The 18,046-nt window shown below is 40.6% G+C and overlaps 1 protein-coding gene across 1 annotated transcript in view; it reads right to left on the reverse strand.

The window, feature by feature from the left end:
- LOC109630998 (plexin-A1-like) overlaps window positions 1–18,046 on the reverse strand; it is a 281,886-nt gene that overhangs the window by 96,098 nt on the left and 167,742 nt on the right. Inside the window, exon 11 of the mRNA XM_020089564.2 lies at window positions 13,666–13,780. Within this exon, the coding sequence (XP_019945123.2) occupies window positions 13,666–13,780 (115 nt within the window). The remainder of the gene's footprint in view (window positions 1–13,665; window positions 13,781–18,046) is intronic.

The raw sequence follows: 18,046 nt of genomic DNA on the forward strand, positions 1-18,046 counted from the left end.
GGACTCCTCCTCACATTTGAACACAGTGTTGATATCATTCTGAATTCATTATAGCCATAACAACCAAAGCACTATCTTCAAGCATAGCCATTGGATCTTTATTCAAAAGGGCAATATTTATTTCATCTACTTTTATGTCTTTTATGATAGTGGCTAGATCAAGAGTAATTGCTTGTACAGTTAAAGTAATACAAGGCTGATTTGGGATCAATACTATTTTAGTTTTTGCCATCTGTCTGACAGAAGTGATCTGTTATTAAGATTAAACTATAGAAGCATAAAAGCTGGCATTAAGCAACACAGCTACAACTAATACAATTGGCAATGCATGTGTTAGATTTACAGTGTGTGAGTGATCAAGACAACGGTCAATATTATTGGTGAGGCTCTTTTTATTGGTTTCAGGGAAATGTTTTTCAGAACCCTGTCAGATTTTAGGAGGTTGTCTTAAAACAATGCTCAGGAATAAGCATTATAACTGTTCATCCATTAACTATAATGCTCATCCTTTGAGGGCCGCAAAGGGTTAAGAAAATGGCAAAGTCAAGTAAAGAGCTAGCGAGATCAAGCACATGGTCGATGGCGCTTGCAACAATCAGTCATGTGACATGAAGTCTTTATTCTCAAACCTTGGGGACCAACATGTATCAACACCACACCTCTCTGTTGCAGTCTCCACACACCTTCCTAATCTCTCTCATCTGATCCTCCCTCTTTCTGTTTCCTACCTGCTCTGCTCTTTATGTAACCATAGTGACGCCTGCAGCCAGGAACTCCAGCTGTCACTGAGGCTGAACACCAACTTCATATTAACTGTTTACCCTCCCCTTCCCCTCCCACCCTATCTCCTGCTCCTCATTGGCTGCTGGGATACGATGTTACGATGGAAGGGATAGAAGACTCAGGCCAACGGAACAACTGTATGTGGAGGCAGGAGCATGATGTTTATGAAGTTCAATTATCCTGATGGATAATGAAAGTTGGAGGTTTTATGGGATGAAAACATGACATTCACTGTAGTTATATCCAACACTTAAAGTCGTCAGTTTACTTTCTTTCCTTCACTTCAAATGACTTTTTATCAGGATGGAGACGTCAAATGCACGCTGATGTCAGAGATGAGGCAAGAGCCCCCATTGGCTGCCGGCTGTCACCCATGAGGCCACCTCACTAAGGCACTGACAACCTCCGAGTATGATGGATGAGGGGTTCTTTGTGTGTTGTCTATGTGGGTGAGTGTCAAGGGGGGGTCACCGCTGTGTAGAGGGTCCCCAAGGATTAGCGTTACAGTCCAGTGAACCGTTTCTGGAGAGGAAGGGGACGAGACCCCATCGACCCACACACACACACACACACACACACACACACACAAACACACCAAAAGACAGAAAAAGGTCTGAATATAATGACCACATGTCCCAGGAGATGGAGGACGCGTCATCTGTTGAGCAATGTCTGTGTTTGAAACTATAATATAGTCATACCCTTAGAGGAGGAATCTTCAGAAAGTAACACACATGCACACACTCACAGGGCCCAGAGAATGCCACAATAATGTGTAATGGTTCATGCTAGTAGCCCCAATAGATCTCTCCATTCAATCAATACACAGACAAGTCTTAAGACTGCATCCATATACTGTAGATCTGCTGAAATACTTCCTCATATTTAGACTCATTTTTCCTCCCGAGTGTTTTCCTCTCCCTCTTTATTAACTATTAACTTCATCTTCACCTCTCAGTGTCTGTCTCTCATAACTCAACAGCGAGGGAACACAAGGAGAGAGTGTTATCAGCCCGTACATCCAAACATCTCGTTATTTCTGCCACACTCTGAGCATGTATCGGATACTTCTTACAGGTTGTGTATATATGCAGTGACTGCTGGAACTCTCTTTATGTAAAAACTCAAGAGGAGGTCAAACTGAGGACAGATGTAATCTAATGTCCATCGTTGCAGCAGCTGGTTGACATGTGGTGTGTGTACAGCTCGTAGATATAGGTCTACTCAGTTACATGCAATATCCTGTATATCAGTTTGTACCATATGTATCTATTCATTCTATTACTGATATTATTACTACTTTTTTACTGTAGACAGCATTTACGGAAAACCAAAGCATTAATAATTACATATGTGAGCCAGATGAAATTGTATTTGGTTCTAATGTGCACTTGTACGATGTCGATCCAGAATCTTGACAATCTAGGTTTGTATGTACTCCTTAGTCAGCAGCTAATGGCTGCTTGTCCTTTTGAACTTTGAACAAAGTCTCAATGGATAAAACTCTCTCTTGTCTAGAAATGGTTTGGTTCATTCTCCTGCTAAATGTACATTCTACTGTGCAGTGTTTTTACATTGTACTTCCCAGGCATCCTGTAACTTCAAATCAAGTTTTTGTTATTCCAATCATGGAAAATACAGATGTGGGATGGAGATTGTCCTCCACAAAAACAGAAGGGCCTGTTGGTGCGCACCTGTAGGTCATGTCGGAGGGTTGGGAAAACCAAACACACGCCTGTATGATTTATGGAGAGACTTTATGCAGGGACTAGAATATTTAATGAATGGAGAAGCTTCCATGAGCTGAATGGATCATAAATGTATGTGTGTGTTGGGGGTGGTGTTGACAAGAAAAAAGCAACATAACAGCTATTTACCTCCGCCAGTCATGCAGTTGTAATTGACGATTGTTTGTTAGTTTGTTTGTTAGCAGGACCAAGAAAAAAACACATAACCGATTTCTATGTTGTTCTTTCTTTAACATATAGCGAGATGAGGCATTAGCGTTGGCTGAGGTCTGGACTCTCCACCCATCTAGATTCTGACAGCTATTTAGAGACAATATTTATATAGAACCACCGTACTGCATATCATGGAGGATATGTAAAAATAGATATAATTGTTTATTCTGTAGCATGGCCACCAGTGATGAATTTACATTTAGTATATAAAGTGCATCCACTTCTCTAGAATGGTGAATGAGATGAGGATTTTGTGCTAAAAATAATAAATAATTCTATAATATTGAGTGAAAATTCACAGTTCCTGAAATATTTTTATCCAGAACAAAGATATGTGATATGATGGATTAGAAGTTGGTTTTACGAAGACACACTTGGACTATAATTGGATTTATTCCTAACTAATTCTGAATTTTAATTTAAATTACTGTTTGCAGAACCCTCTGGGGCTTTTAACTGAAAATGTTGGTAAAATGCATGCAAATTGTTTTCATTGAGTTTCGAGATTGTTAAAGTTAGAAGGACATTTTACTGAGGAAAATTCTGCAAAGAGGGGGACAAGACAAAAAACCTCCAGAGACACTAAATTTGAGTTCAGTGCAGACCTGGGACAGAGCACTGATTCTGTAAACTAGTTCACTTTGGTGAAGGAAAACAATTCACAATGTCCTCGCTGCTAAAATGTATGTTTCCAAAAGATGATGGCGGTTTCTAAAAGCTTCTCATTACTCGTTCCACAACATTGTTAAAAAACCACAAACTGAGCCATGTTTTGGGCCTGGTATTGCTTTCACCTTGTGAGTGTGCTTGAGTGTGTGTGAGTGTCCAGGTATTTCTCATGTTGCGGGGACCTAAATCCAGCCACATTATTGGGCCAAAAGGCAAGTTCACATACATTACACAATTCAATGTTCTGTTCTCAAAAGGGACCTATGAAAACATACATGTTTATGTATGCATGTATGTCTTTCCCTCTTAAATAAAGGGTCAGTACCACCCTAACTATAGCTGGAAGCCTCATTTCCATTATACTTAAACCAGTGGATCTCAAACTTTTGCAATTCAAGGACCCCTTACCTGAGACAAACTAGACCCCCCCATTTGAAGATTTTAGATTTTAGATGTGTTAATTCAGGAAGTGTATGGAATTCAGGTGCAAAATGGTCCCCTTTTTTGTAAACCTTCAAGCACCATTAGGGATCCCCGCACCCCACTTTGTGACCCCCTGATTCAAACAATACAACAGAGGAATGAGGGGGTGTGACCTTGTGGCTACTCAACGTGGATGGTCAGGGGACACAAAGGACTGACCATCGCTCAGAGAAGCACAGACAGACCCAGAGATAACTCTCCTTTCCTCAGCTGGAGACACAAGAGGTCTGGCAGAGCTTTGACAGTCACAGAAACACGTTAACGGCCCTCTGACAGAGTCACTGTGAGGGTACCTCTGCTGCAGTGGGGTGAGTAGCTCTCCGGTGGGTTGACTGTGGGGGACTGTCTGTATGTATGTGCATCCCTGCAGTGTACTGCAGTTAATGTTACTGCTCAGCCATAAATATCCAGTTGAGCTCTGAATACAGCCCAGTTATTGTGTGTTGTGTTTACTGCACTAGCAGCTATATTAGTCAGAGTTGTGCTTTTTATATTCAGCACAGCTGCTGCTGTCACTGCAGGGGCCAATGTTATAAGTATACATATATATACTTATAAGTATAAATATAAGTAAAAATGCAAATAATATAATAATATATCATAACTCAGTAGTGTATTACAAAAAAAGAGCCATATATATTCTTTCATAGAGCTGGTTTCTATGAACACACTAATTCACTGTTTCTAAGTGAATTATCATTATCATGTTGTTACAAAGAAAATCATTTCTCAGAGCAAATTCAATTTACTAGGGGACAGCAAATGTGATCTTACACCCAAAAATTAAAATGGGAATAAAAGGAGATTCACATATATTTTTGCCATTATATTGTTATTATTGTTAAACAATGTATAATTGTATATTGTATAGGAGCATGTAGGCAGGAATATATAAGCATTTTGTTCTGCCCTGAGCCCGTTCAGTCACCACATAGACTTCTGACTTTTCTATACTGTATGTATTATTTATACGTACTGTATTATATATAATGACTGAATAAAACGCAAATATAAACAAACAAATACAAACATTTCCTATGCCATCTGAGATAAACCAATTACCTACAGTTCAATATAATACTAAGCCATCAAGTTGAAAAGCTATAGAAAAAATACACAGTGCCAACTGGGAAAAAGGCCTTTACTCCATTGACTGTAGCTCTTCAACACACACATCTCCATTAGAACAGCAGTACACTGTGTATTATCTCTGATGACCGAGTGTGATTGTGAGTCTATCTAGATGCTATCAGGTCTGGATGGTCAAAGAGGAGGATGTGGCCGATAAGCATCAGCTGGTGGATCGATACAAGCCTCTAAAAGATACACAGTGTGTGTGTGCGTGTGTGTGTGTGTGTGTGTGCATGTGTGTGTGTGTGTATTCCTGAGGGTGACACGGTACATGACAGATAATGAGAAGTTATTTGGGGTGGCCTCACAAAATGCAGTCCTCTGTTCTCTTTTTTTCAACCCGCAGGACCAAAATTTGATGAATTTTGTTTTAATCTTGTGAGAAGAAAATGACAAACTGCTCCTTGTCATGTGGGAACCCAGCGAAAAGAGACTCGCAACCCGTTTTAGACTGTGACCCAGTGAATAACAAGATACTTCTGTGACCCACCTAAGAATCCACTAACCTTTCAAGGGCAGTAACTCTGTGATAAATGTACTGACTTCATGTGTTTAAGTTTACTTCCAGTATTAGTCTCGGGACAGAGAATACAATTCTTCTCATCCCGAAGGTCCCAGGCTAGAAAAGTTGAAGCTACACTACACACAACACCGTCAGCTTCAAACAAGAGAGACGCAGTGAATAGTATCAGGCATCAAAATACACTGGGGCCGCAAACTTTTTGAAAGCGGTCGCTTCTCTTTGCGAGACCTGTTTTCATCTTGTATTCTAGATTTGTGACTCATCCCCCGCGCTTCATTTCAATGTGGAAACTTTTCATCTATTTTGCTCAAATGAAGCTCAGTCGTATTCTCAGGTGGAAGGAGGGCAGGCACCTCATCGCACAGCACTAGTAGTTCTTCTCTTCAATAAAAGACACTTTGAACTTTGTCAGAAGCCTTTTGGAGTGTCCACCCACTCTTCGCAGCCCTTCACTGTAGGGGATATGAAGCGAGGTGGGTGAGGCACTGCAGATAAAACACAGAAATATTCTGTGCTGCTATGAACTGAGATCTTTAAAAGGATGCATGAACATAAGCAGTGCTTTGACCTCATTACGGCAGACGTCGGAAAATTTTGCCAATTTGACTCAGTTTTCAAACCAAACCTGATTGTATTATTCATCACCTGTAATCTAAACAGGGTTCCTTCAAATCTCAACCTGAAAGGAATCTTCACTGCCACTCATCTTTATCAAGGAAGCCAACGTAGGGAAGCAGCAGACATGGGAACATACGATGAACTCCACACCATGTGATATATAGGGATCTTGTATGATTCATCTATAAAAAGGCTCCTTTACAGTTTTTGCCTCTGAATGAAGCCTCTTTGATCAAAATGGTTTTGCATCTACTGAAGAACAAAGGGCAATTCCTTCTACTATACATGTATTATCTGAATCATGCAGATTAATTTATACATGCATGTTTGAGAGAGTGAAGTTCATGTGAGTCTTTGAACTGGTTCATCTTGAACTTCACCTTTCCGAGTACACAGATGTGTTCAGAGGTCTCTGTGAATGATGTGCAAGTTTGCTTCAAAGAGAATGCTGCTTTTTTCAACAGCCTTTGAGCTCCATCAGTTCCCATTTGGTGGGAGGGTGAAACCAACACCACTGCAGGGCTAGATATTTAACCTTAATACTTTTAGAGTACACACTGAACTGTGTCCATAAATCACTACAAAACATATTTTCTTCCAACATTCTTTGATCAGACATGTTCTGACTTTGATCGTTACTTCCACTGCCAATAATGCTTTTGATAATTCTACTGTCTTTCTCCTCCTCAGAGTATGGTATCAAAAAAGTGTGGTATTTGCACCTGAATTGGAAAATCCTTTGAGTGACTAAGCCTTTTAAAATAATCTCACAGAGCCTTCACGTCATCACATACCAGGAAACATACCAAGGAGGTTATGCTTTCGTCTTGCATTTGTCAGCATAACACAAAAACTACTCAACAGAAGGATGGAAGGATACGATATGGGTCAGAGAAGAACCAATCAAGTTTTGGTGCTGATCTGGATCAGGGGTCGATCCAGGATTTTGTTTAACACAACGTTTTTCAACATTTCTGTCAATTTCCATAGAAGTAATGCAGAGATCCTAGTGGAAAACAAATTCATGTGTAGAATGCCAATTTCTATAAACAAGTGAAAGTTGTTGTGGACCAAGATATTGATCCGGATGTATCTGATCTCAATACATGTGAATGCAATATTGTGATAGAGTGGCCAATCAGCCTTGGCAGAGGTATGTGGTCTAACAGTTCCCCTTAAAGAGAGAGATTTACCGGAATTCAGTTGCTTTTTATAGACATCCCCATAAAGAATCAACAATATCATCATATCTTTGGCTTTTGTGGTCAATTTTGAAAAAAAAACATTTATGCTGTCAACACCAATAACATTTATTTTATTATTTTATTAATTATTTTTTTTAAATCATAACAAAATCAATCATATCAATAGCTTTACTTCACCTCTTTTAGTATAAAATAGACTGAGGAGCACTGATTCACCTCCTCCTCCTCCTCAGTGCACCATTTAGCAGGTTGATGACGGATACGTTTAACAGCTGAGACAGTGAGCACTATCAAAACTCTTTTAAAGCTTATTTCCCACACAAAGATTACTCATGTGCCTCAGTGACGCACGAGTAACAGTGGAGTGAGGTTTATTAAGACGCCGGCAGGAGGGAGAATTGTGGTCAGATTAGAACAAAGCAACACAGGAAATCACGATCTCGACTGATAATGTAATATTTGTTTCATGGTTGCTTGTTTGCCTTGATTTCTAATCCTTGTTTTCTTTGAGGTTAATTTCCTGGTTCTCAATGTGAACTAAACCATGTAGGAATGAGGAATGGGGGGAGGGAGCAATCGGTTTCCTTAAGTTATATTAACTCTAGCCTTAATAATTTGTTGTGGAGTTATTGTACTCTTTAATGTATTAATTTATAGACACTTTATTCTTGTTTGCTTTATTTCATTTTCCCTTTTCTATTTAAGGGATGGTTTTAGTCAAACATATTTAAAGCTATTGTTTGAGGCATTTGTCCATTTTGTCTGTGGGCTGGGGATCCTTCCATCTGTCTGTGAGTTTTTGTGTATCAAAGCCATGTGTCTTTATCTTGTGAGAAAGTCAAATCAGAGCTCTGAATCAAGTTCCTGGACTTCTGGTCTCATTGTTGCACTTCCATTCTCACATCCTGAGTTTAGAGGGCTGAAACATCTATCCCTAACAATCCATCATATTCATCTTGACGAACAGATGTTCTGCAGAGGAAGTAAGCTCTGTAACTCTGAGGTAATCTTGAATTTCAGCAGCTGAGCTTCCAGGAAAAGCAGAAAGTAGGGCAGATAACATTAGCCAAATGACATAGAATTATTGAGTAGATGCTAAGAAGACACGAGGTGGTGTCACGACCCTGAAGTATCCTTTCATCTCCTGAATACTTAAACATCACCCTCATCCTCCTCACACTTCTTCATCCTCCTCCTTTCAACAACCTGCTCGCTCCTTCTTCTACTTCTGATCGGTTTTATGTTGGAAATTTATTGTTAGAGATATGCAAAATTACAAGCTGTGTAAGATATGTTAAGGGAAACCTGCGGGATGGAAAATACAGACAAGCTTTCATTGATTTCTTTTTTGTTTTTTTTTAAAGAAGGCATTTTTTCTTTTCCGTGTGCCTATACTTTCATAAATGAGGCTCTTGGCTGTTTTAGCAAGCTCGCTCCTTCTCTAACAACTAGGCCACATCCACACCCCGCCCCTTATGTTTTATTGTGGATGCTCCACCTTTCCCTTCTCATCTCATCTGTCTCTCTCCATTAAACACGCCAACGATCAGGGAGGCATCTGGAGATGCATCTTTAAGCTTTAATTCACTTTGAATAATTAACACACGTGCACGGGCATAAACACACACACACACACACACACACACACACACACACACACACACACACACACACATACACAAAGCTGAGTCTATTAGTGGCACAGCCAGAGAAACTCAGGGGGAGAAGGGAAGCGTGGTCGGTGCCAGCCCCAGCCCCAGAGTCTCCGAGCTGGGTAACGCAGAGCTGTGTACCAGCCTGAATTCCTGCAACCAGAAACAATGGAAGGGCAGCTGTAACTCTGACACCCTCAGCTGAGACACACAGAGAGGGTGTCTGGCTCCTGGTAATTTACTTGTTGAGGGAGTAAGAAATGGGTGAAGATGAAGGAAGAGCTCAGGTTGTTGGAGGGCAAAAAGGGGAAAACCCATGTGGCTGCTGAGATGCATGGCATGGTTCAAGCAGTGATACATTAGATGTTGGCTTGTGGGTGCTTGTTGGCACATTCATACATGCATGCATGCACTGGTGTGTCCAATTAAAGTGAGGTGACCTGACAGTGACATACGATCGTCATCACGGTGATTCATCCTCTAATTAGCAGCACGGAGGCTAATACTGCACATATCTATATTCACCTTTTTTACATCTGGAGCCCAACACAACCTGCTAATGATTATCATTGAGGCTACGCTACAAAGCCAGGAGTCAATCCCCATGCTGCAGCAATGCATCATGGACTGTATTTCACTGACAGTAAGGAGGTCAGCCTCCCGGGAAGAGGGGTAGAGAAGAGAGAGAGGGAGGGGAGGGGAGGAGAAACAAGATATAAGGGATGAATAGGGAAAATGGGAAGAATGGGAGGAGGGCTAAAAAGAGGACAATGCAAAGACCACAGGGAGAAAACAGGAGATGAAAGAAGTAACGAAAGGGGAAACAATGAAATAAGAAATGACAGAAATATTTAAAGTTAGAAAAAGGGGATGAGGGACATAAGCTAATGAATGAATGAAAAGGAAGGATAACATGAAGTAAGATAGAAAGAAAGGAAGAAAGAAAGAACAAGGGTTCTGAGTTGCAGTTCCACTTATTGAAAAGGTCAGTGCCTCGATAGTTAAACTGCTCTGAGCGGCTGAAGCAGAACCAGCACTGGCTCATAAATTATGAGCATGTTGATCCACAGATTCACATGACTTCACTCGGCCAGAGTCTTCATGAAAAGCTTCAAGCTTCACTTTCCGAAAAATGGAAAAGGAAACATTTGTCTAAATTCGATGCCTCAGTGCTCTCTGTTGCATGATGCATTAAGAAGAAATTGATCCAGCCTGGGTGAAAAAGCTAAACTTGTTCAGGTAAATAGGAAAATGCCACTGCATTCAAATAAAATGCATGGGCTTGGTCGGTGGCAATGTGTTTCTTGAGGTTTAGGAAGATTAAATCTGAGGGCAGCTCTGGAGTAATCTCAAACAGACCAGTTTACCTTGTAACGTCCATGAGTCTGTCGGTCTCAACTGTCACAGTACTTCTTTATAGCATCAGATTACTAGAAGGAACTGCACAAAGTCTAATAATCTGCCTCAAGTGACGTCATGTCAGCATCAGATTGAAAATGAGTTAGACCGGTCCTCTGTAGCCCACTCTTCATTTCTTCTAGCCACTGCCAGCTACGTTAACCACACAGGCAAAACACACCCACTCTCTGATTGAACTGTCAATTGACAAGTTGCACTGTGGGTAATGTTGCCAGTTTCTGAATAAAAAATAATTACTGTTCTATCTCTGATTCCAATGCATCCATTTTTACTGTTTTTCATTTCAAATGTAGAATCATGACATTCATGCAAACGTATTGCTTTGAGTCAACATGGTCATCACACTACATAGTGGCAAAAGTCCATTTACCTGTATTTTTCTGTCCTGATTAGAAGTTGTGACAAAAATAAACTTGTAGTAACTTTTCAAAGTGCTTACTTGGCTTTCTGATAAATGTGTATTTGCCACATTGGTGTATGTGCTACATATATTTATGACACATCCAATACAACATGAAGGCAGTATTAGGGTCATCAATAACTAGTAGCTCAGGTCATTACTACAGCCTTTTACTGTGTGAGCAGCTTATTGTGACCCATAGTTACGGTTTATTGTGAGGTGACCTCTAGCAAATAGGATTAATTATGACAGGAACAAAGCTGAAAGTTATGAAGAGTGAGACATTCTGTGTTAGGCGGAGGATGAGGTGGATGGATGGGTCAACAAAATATAACGTTCACTCAGGAGACACTGTTTGTCTCCTGTTTGAAATGACAAACACATGGTTTCTCTTATAATCATATGTGTATTACTGTTAAAGTAACTGCAATGGTCCGCTACGCCTGCTGCTGGTTTGCTCAAATAAGTCATTTCCGAGGGTAAGGACGAACGACCTGCTCTATATGCTGGTTTAGGTCGGAGCTCTTGTTTTACACAGTCTTGAAAATGAAAAATAAGTCACTTCTTGTCAAAGCTGCCGCCTCAAACTGTTACTTGGCAGCGACTTCATGTCTCTGCTGTCAATCTTGTGCTGCGCTAATTCATTTATGAGACATGAAATATCCAGAGTAGAATGCAACTCTATGCAAAATGAATGAACAACTTAATTAAACGAGCAGGCAAATCACAATCAATAAATGAATTAGCAGGCGAGGTTGTAGACATTAAAATAAATGCTAACAAACCTGTTTTGTTACTTTTCCTCTTCCTTTTTTCCAATAGTTATCTTATTTTTTCCTATTTTCTCTAATCTGAATCAAGTCATATGAGCCGACCTCAGGGCCAAGCCTCGGCCCAGTCTGCTTCAGCAGCCCAACGCTGAGATTCACTGGAGCAGAGCAAATTTGTTTGTCTCCGTGTTTGTTTCTCCCATTGTTTGTGTTTATACATATTTCTGCTGATGGTCTTCTCAAGTGTTTCTCCAACTCTAGCAATTTTCTGCCTGGTCGCCCCTAATGTGCTTCTCTGTTTATTTGCTGTCACAATACAGCTGATTTATATATATTTACATACCCAGGAAGTGATGGCAGAGACTTATGTTTACTCTAGGAGGGCAGGAATTTAACATTAGCGGTTTTCTATTTATACACACGCACGCACACACACACGCACACACACACATACACAGAGAAAGCGATAAGAGCGTATTTTTGTGATTTACATACGGCACAGATTCACAGATGCTATGAATTTTATCAGATATGAAGTGAAGTCAGCCTCAAGAAATATGACAGATACCTTTGGGAAGATAACCAGCGTAGTGTGAATTCAATCACTTTGGCAACCGACTTCTAATGACACAGGGGGAAACTTTTTTCCGGCAGCGGAGATGGGCAATATTGCTTTCAGCAGGAGCTGCAGACTGGCAAGTTGGAACAAAATCTGGGCTCGAGGAGATAAATGTGTGACGACAAAGCTTCTGCTATGCCTGCTTCTGCTACGTCTGCTTCTGCTTCGCCTGCTTCTGCCAGCTCAAGTGCACATGAGCATTGCTTATTCAATTCAGAACATAAGGAAACATCAAAACACATGCATCCATCCCAAAAGCCCTGTCACTTCACTGTCTGCTGCATTAATACCCATAATCCATGTAAGGATGTGGTGGTGACACTGGTACTGTGTGTGTGTGTGTGTGTGTGTGTGTCTATCAAAATTCAGGAAAAGCACTCTGACATCTGGGTAACCATAGCAGCAGCTGCACCAAAAAGGCATCGGAAGAAGAAAAAAAAAAGGTGAAGGAAAATAAGAGGCTAAATTGTTGTGGCTCTTCAAATAAGATGAGGATGGATGTCAGCATGGTGTTTACAGGAAGGATGAAACATCTGATGACAGGGTGTGTGAAGTCAAGTGGTATCTCTTCCATGCACGCACACACACACACACACACACGAGCGCACACGCACGCACACACACACATACACACACACACAAACAAATACTGTCCGATTTGCTCAATTCAACATCATTAAATACACAAAACTCATTCCCTCAACGCATGCAGCTAATGTCCTGAATAAGATATTGTTCACACGTATATTTACACTCGCTAACACATGTATAGACAGAGTATATACACACATACAAACCGGAGAAAACACCCGTACGCAGACAAACCTGCACATTCACATTTACACCTCCTCACTGTATGTTAGGTCTGTAAGGTGACAAAGAAAGGTGAGGGAAGAGAAGGGGAGAAATAAGGAGGGGAAAATATCTGTCATCTTACGTGCCTGGAGAAGGGATTTCTCTGAAAACAACAAAAGCTGAAGTCTTTGTCGTAGTTACTTTCGTGTTTGCATGAGCGGCGGTGAGAGTTACAGATGTACATGGAGACAGAGGAACTGTGAAAGGCAGCGAGTTCATGGATCAATGTTGCCTTTCATGCAAATATAACATTTGAGAGCATAGTGCCAGCCGCCATTTGCACACTCATTCACCCTGCCTTGTTTATAAGTAAATAAATCCAGCTCTGCTTGGAGTACAACAGCTGCTGCTGGGCCACTCATGACGGCACTCGTTTACACACACGCACGCACACACAAGCACACGTACACACACACACACACATGCACGCACACAAACACATACAGGTTGCAGCTGCAGCTGTTTGTGTGTGTGGTGCACTCATCTATTAACACTTGTGAATTTACTACATGTGCTAATGGATTTTTGAGAGTGAATTTTTAAATTTTGTGTGTGTGTGTGTGTGTTTAACTCTCACCTCAGAGGTGTTGACTCGTCCCTCCTGGAAGGAGCAGTCGCTGGCATCCTGCGTGCACATGTGGCGATATTTGCACCAGTGACATGGGAAGTTTCCATTTACACATGACAGACACCTGTAGCGAGTGAGAGGAGAACATGTCGTTCACTGTTTTAATATTTAACATAAACATCACTTTTTTTCTTTGTATGGTCGTCTATGTCACCAAAACAACCATTCATATTTTGCATGCTAAGTATTCTCTCTCATCTTGCGCAAAATTAATCCAGAAATGAAGGCTTGCATGTTTTCTTCTTCTGTTTGGAAAACTGTGTGACTTTATTTCTGGAAATTGTACAACCTGGACGAACACAATCAATTAATTCAACAAAAAACAAAATGCAGAGTAAAACTAGAGTGGAGTGCATAACCCTTAAACCCATTTAAAGCCACTAGATCTGGGTTTTTATTTGGATCTGCACCAAATTCCACACTCGTAAAAATCAAGATCTTATTCTCTGAGAAATCAAGAAAATGTCTCGCAATGTGAAAGAAAATGAGAAAAAATTCCTGAATCTGCCCCCGATCCGCATCCTCAACAACATTTACTGGGTTCTTTCCTAACCCATTCCACATCCTTCCAATAATTTCATCACATCATCATAATCTGTGTCTGTTTACTTACTACCACACAGATTACGATGATGAGATGAGTAACCACACAGTTAACTAACAAACAGACAAAACAAACAAACCAGGGCAAAAACACAACCTCCTTGGCGGGATAACTAGTGTCATGTGCACAGGTTGTCAGGTTGTGAATTGAATTGGTTACTCTATGAAGAGGGCGGGTCTTAAACAAAAAGCTCTGGTCCTGACAGGAGAGGCCAGAGAGAAAGGAGAGTAGAGGAAGAACAGGAGCGAGGTGAGTGCACTTATGTTTGTCTCTACTTTTTAAAGTCCTTTTCAGTACAAATTAAAATACCTTTCCCATCCCATTGTCTCGTCTTTGTAGCTCTGATCTTCTTTGGCATCCAAGAACTCAATTAACGACTCAACATAGATACAGGCTCACGCTGCATTAGTCATTAAACAATTCTGTGTTAGGGATTTATAATTATCTAATTTCTGCCTTATTCAGTGCTTTTATCTGAGAACAAATGGAAAAGTAAACGTGTAGCAACATTTACAAGACAAACACATGGGGAAGTTGCCAAATTTTAAATTTAAATTTGCTCATTACTACCAGGATAAAATCCACTGATGGAAAGCCCAGCTAGCATGACCTGAATTCATTATAGATTAGGTACGATATGCTCTGGGAGAACTGTTGCCAAGTCAAATACAGAAAGAGTGGAAACACGGATTAAAAGCAAACCTACGTGTATCGCACACTGACAGGCCAAGCGTGGACATGCTGCACTATAGTCGCACAACATCAAATGTTTATGGTAAGATCTCAGGAATTCAGGTTGGACTGACAAGTGTAAGCGTGGCCTTGTGCATTAAGACTTTATTCCAGCTGTCAGCGAGGCCAAGAGGAAACAGCCGAGAGAGAGAGAAAGCTCGGTGATCCACTCCTCTCCTCTTATTCTCAGTGCTCGGAGGCTTACACAGAACTAAGCTGGCAGACCAAGATAAGTCGTTTTTTAAATAACATTTGTCTTTTTTTCTTCTTAAGAGTTGAGGAAGCAAAGTGAATTCATACACATTCGAACATGGATTAACAGACAAAAGCGCGTCCCTCGTCACGAGCAGAAAAAAGAGGAAGAGAAGATTGAATAGAAACACAAAGGTTGGTTTAGGGTTTTACTTTGTTTGTGTGAGAAGTTAAATTGAGTTTTCAATTTAGCAAAGTTTAATTTCATGATGAAAAAGGAGAAATCAACATATTCTGTATTAACCTTTTATTTTGTTTTTGTTCTAACTCACTGTGATCATGATTGAAAGTGTTTTTATTTTTATGAGTGATGTATTCAGATTTCATTGTCAATCATGCGACACCCACAGGGAGAACAGGAAAAAAGTAATATTCCTGTCATTTTAATGTTGCGTCTTTGTCGGCTCAGTGTGACCTTAAAATCAAACCACAAACCTGGTTTAAAAATAAATTAAAGTCAAATGTTAAAAACAATAATTACAGAGACTGACAAGAAGAAGGTGCTGTGTAACTTTAAACCTGTTGTTCTCTCCCAGCAACAACAAGTCCTGGCTTTGTAATCTTTGCACCACTTCCGAACCGAGTTTTCACTTAAGTGGCTCTAATTACACATCAGTCCTGTCACTGTTCTCAGTCAGACCTCCTACAGATAAACCCCCACACACCCACAGTCTCTGCTCTCCCACTCACATTCCCCCTACAAACTGACGGAGAACCTGTGAGGTCCGATTTACATAACCATCATCCAGTCTTCACTCTGCGGAACTGTTTTGACAGTGTAACTAACTTCTTTTTTTTTTAATTGGAGCTCAAATGTGACGCTATTACAGAGCAGGTTTAATAATATTGAACATATTACATGTTAAAATCGCACCAAATTCAATAATGCACTTACTGGGTACTTAATGTGCAAATGTGCCCAGTGTGAAGAAGGTGGGATTAATGCTTCTCAAGATTTGTGATTCACAAACATACAGACAGACAAGAGTGAGAGAAACAAATCAACATGCTAAATAAACAGCTACAACCACCATGCTGTCGGCTTAGCCTAGCATGAGAAAAGCAAGCAAGCAGTGGTAAAACAGCTAGCCTGACTCTGTTTGAAGGTATGCTAGTTCTCCAATGCTAGTCTAAAAATAAAGTTAGTTAAAGATATGGATAGAGCGGTTCATCAACTTTACACCATCCTGATGATGAGGCTGAGTATGTTTCAGTTTGTTTTAGGGTTTAAAACAACATTCAGAGCTGTTTAACATTCATTTGACTTTAAATAATATTTCACTTGTTAGAATTGAGGATTATGTAATGGCTATATAAAGTGACATGATGTATAGTGACAAACATGTAACAGCACATAGGAATACTTTAACAATACAGTGATTTGCTCTATATCCACTTCACAAAATCAATATTTTTCTATTCTACACTTGTTTTTATATTTTTTCTTGGAAATAAAAATAAATATTTTGACTGGGAATAACCTCTGGCATTCTACTGGTTAGGGACTGTAACTGCAGGACAATAGAAGTGGAATAAAAAACTTCTAATTTCATTTTCTACAGTTACAACTTAAGAGAAGGACAGCAGTAGACCTAACTATCACCAATTACCGTGTTTTTCACATATTTTACTTTTAGTTTATTTTCTGTGTGTCTGATGGACAAATGAGGAACATGATTTATATAATATAGCCTGGCTGCAGCTCAGTCATCAACAGATGAGTTCAAGTTTGCTTTTTTATACTAATGTCAGAGTAAATATGATTCACAATGTTACTGTTCAGCCAGAGAGTGATCTCTGCCAAATCTAATTCAAAAACACCACCGTAATGAGCCACTGTGGGGGTTTTAAACCAGGGTCTCCAAACGGAAAGACAACAGCTCAGCTCACAATACAACCCTGCTGCCAGGAAGACTGGCTTTTAAAATAGATTTGTATAATCCTCACTCTGTCGTCGCCCCTCTGTCCTTGGTGTATTCAGATTTCCGAGGGTCAACTCTTAAATCGCCTGTATTAGACGACAGAGTGACAGAATGGTCTTCATATAGCCAGAGATAAGCTAGTCATGACAAGACTGAACTGCAGTGTGAGTTTTATAATCAATGCCAGTGGATTTCCATCGGAAGAAGGTGGACTGAGGTTATGCTAACAGCGTGATGTTTGTTAGTAGAGCTGGTGAGCCAGTTCCTCCTCGCTATTAACCCCGGGGTTTATCGATTTCTTGTTGCAGCCACGTCCGTGCGCACTCACAGGGTCGTGCGCGCGCGCTCGTGTCTGCTATGGCACACACACTTGCAGACTCGAGATGCACTTACACACACAAGCTGTCACCCATGTTGACATCCTGGCATTCCTGTGGGTCACCTGGGCAGTGGAGACTTGTTCTACAGTGGAGCTGTCAATGCCTGGACAACTGGATTGGGTAAGTGGCTGTGCTGCCGCAATGTAATCAATAAAATCCCCTGCTATTTAACAAGGCCCAGCAACAGAGCCGGGTCAAACGCCTTTTCATCTTCTCGGCGCTGTGGTGCTAGTGAGGCTGGATCGATGGAACAAAGCCGTTGATATGCGAGCAATAGACCCGCACAAAAGCATATATGTGTGATCATATGCTCATTTCGTTCTGGTTGATGTGGATAACGCAGTGAGTCTTTCCTCATGAGGAGATGAGTGTTTTTATCTAATGCTCACAAAAACATGTCAACATGAGCCAACGCCAAATCAAACAGGCCGACGATACAT

Source organism: Paralichthys olivaceus, chromosome 6 (genome assembly GCF_024713975.1).
Source record: "Paralichthys olivaceus isolate ysfri-2021 chromosome 6, ASM2471397v2, whole genome shotgun sequence".
Classification (NCBI taxonomy): Eukaryota; Metazoa; Chordata; class Actinopteri; order Pleuronectiformes; family Paralichthyidae; genus Paralichthys; species Paralichthys olivaceus.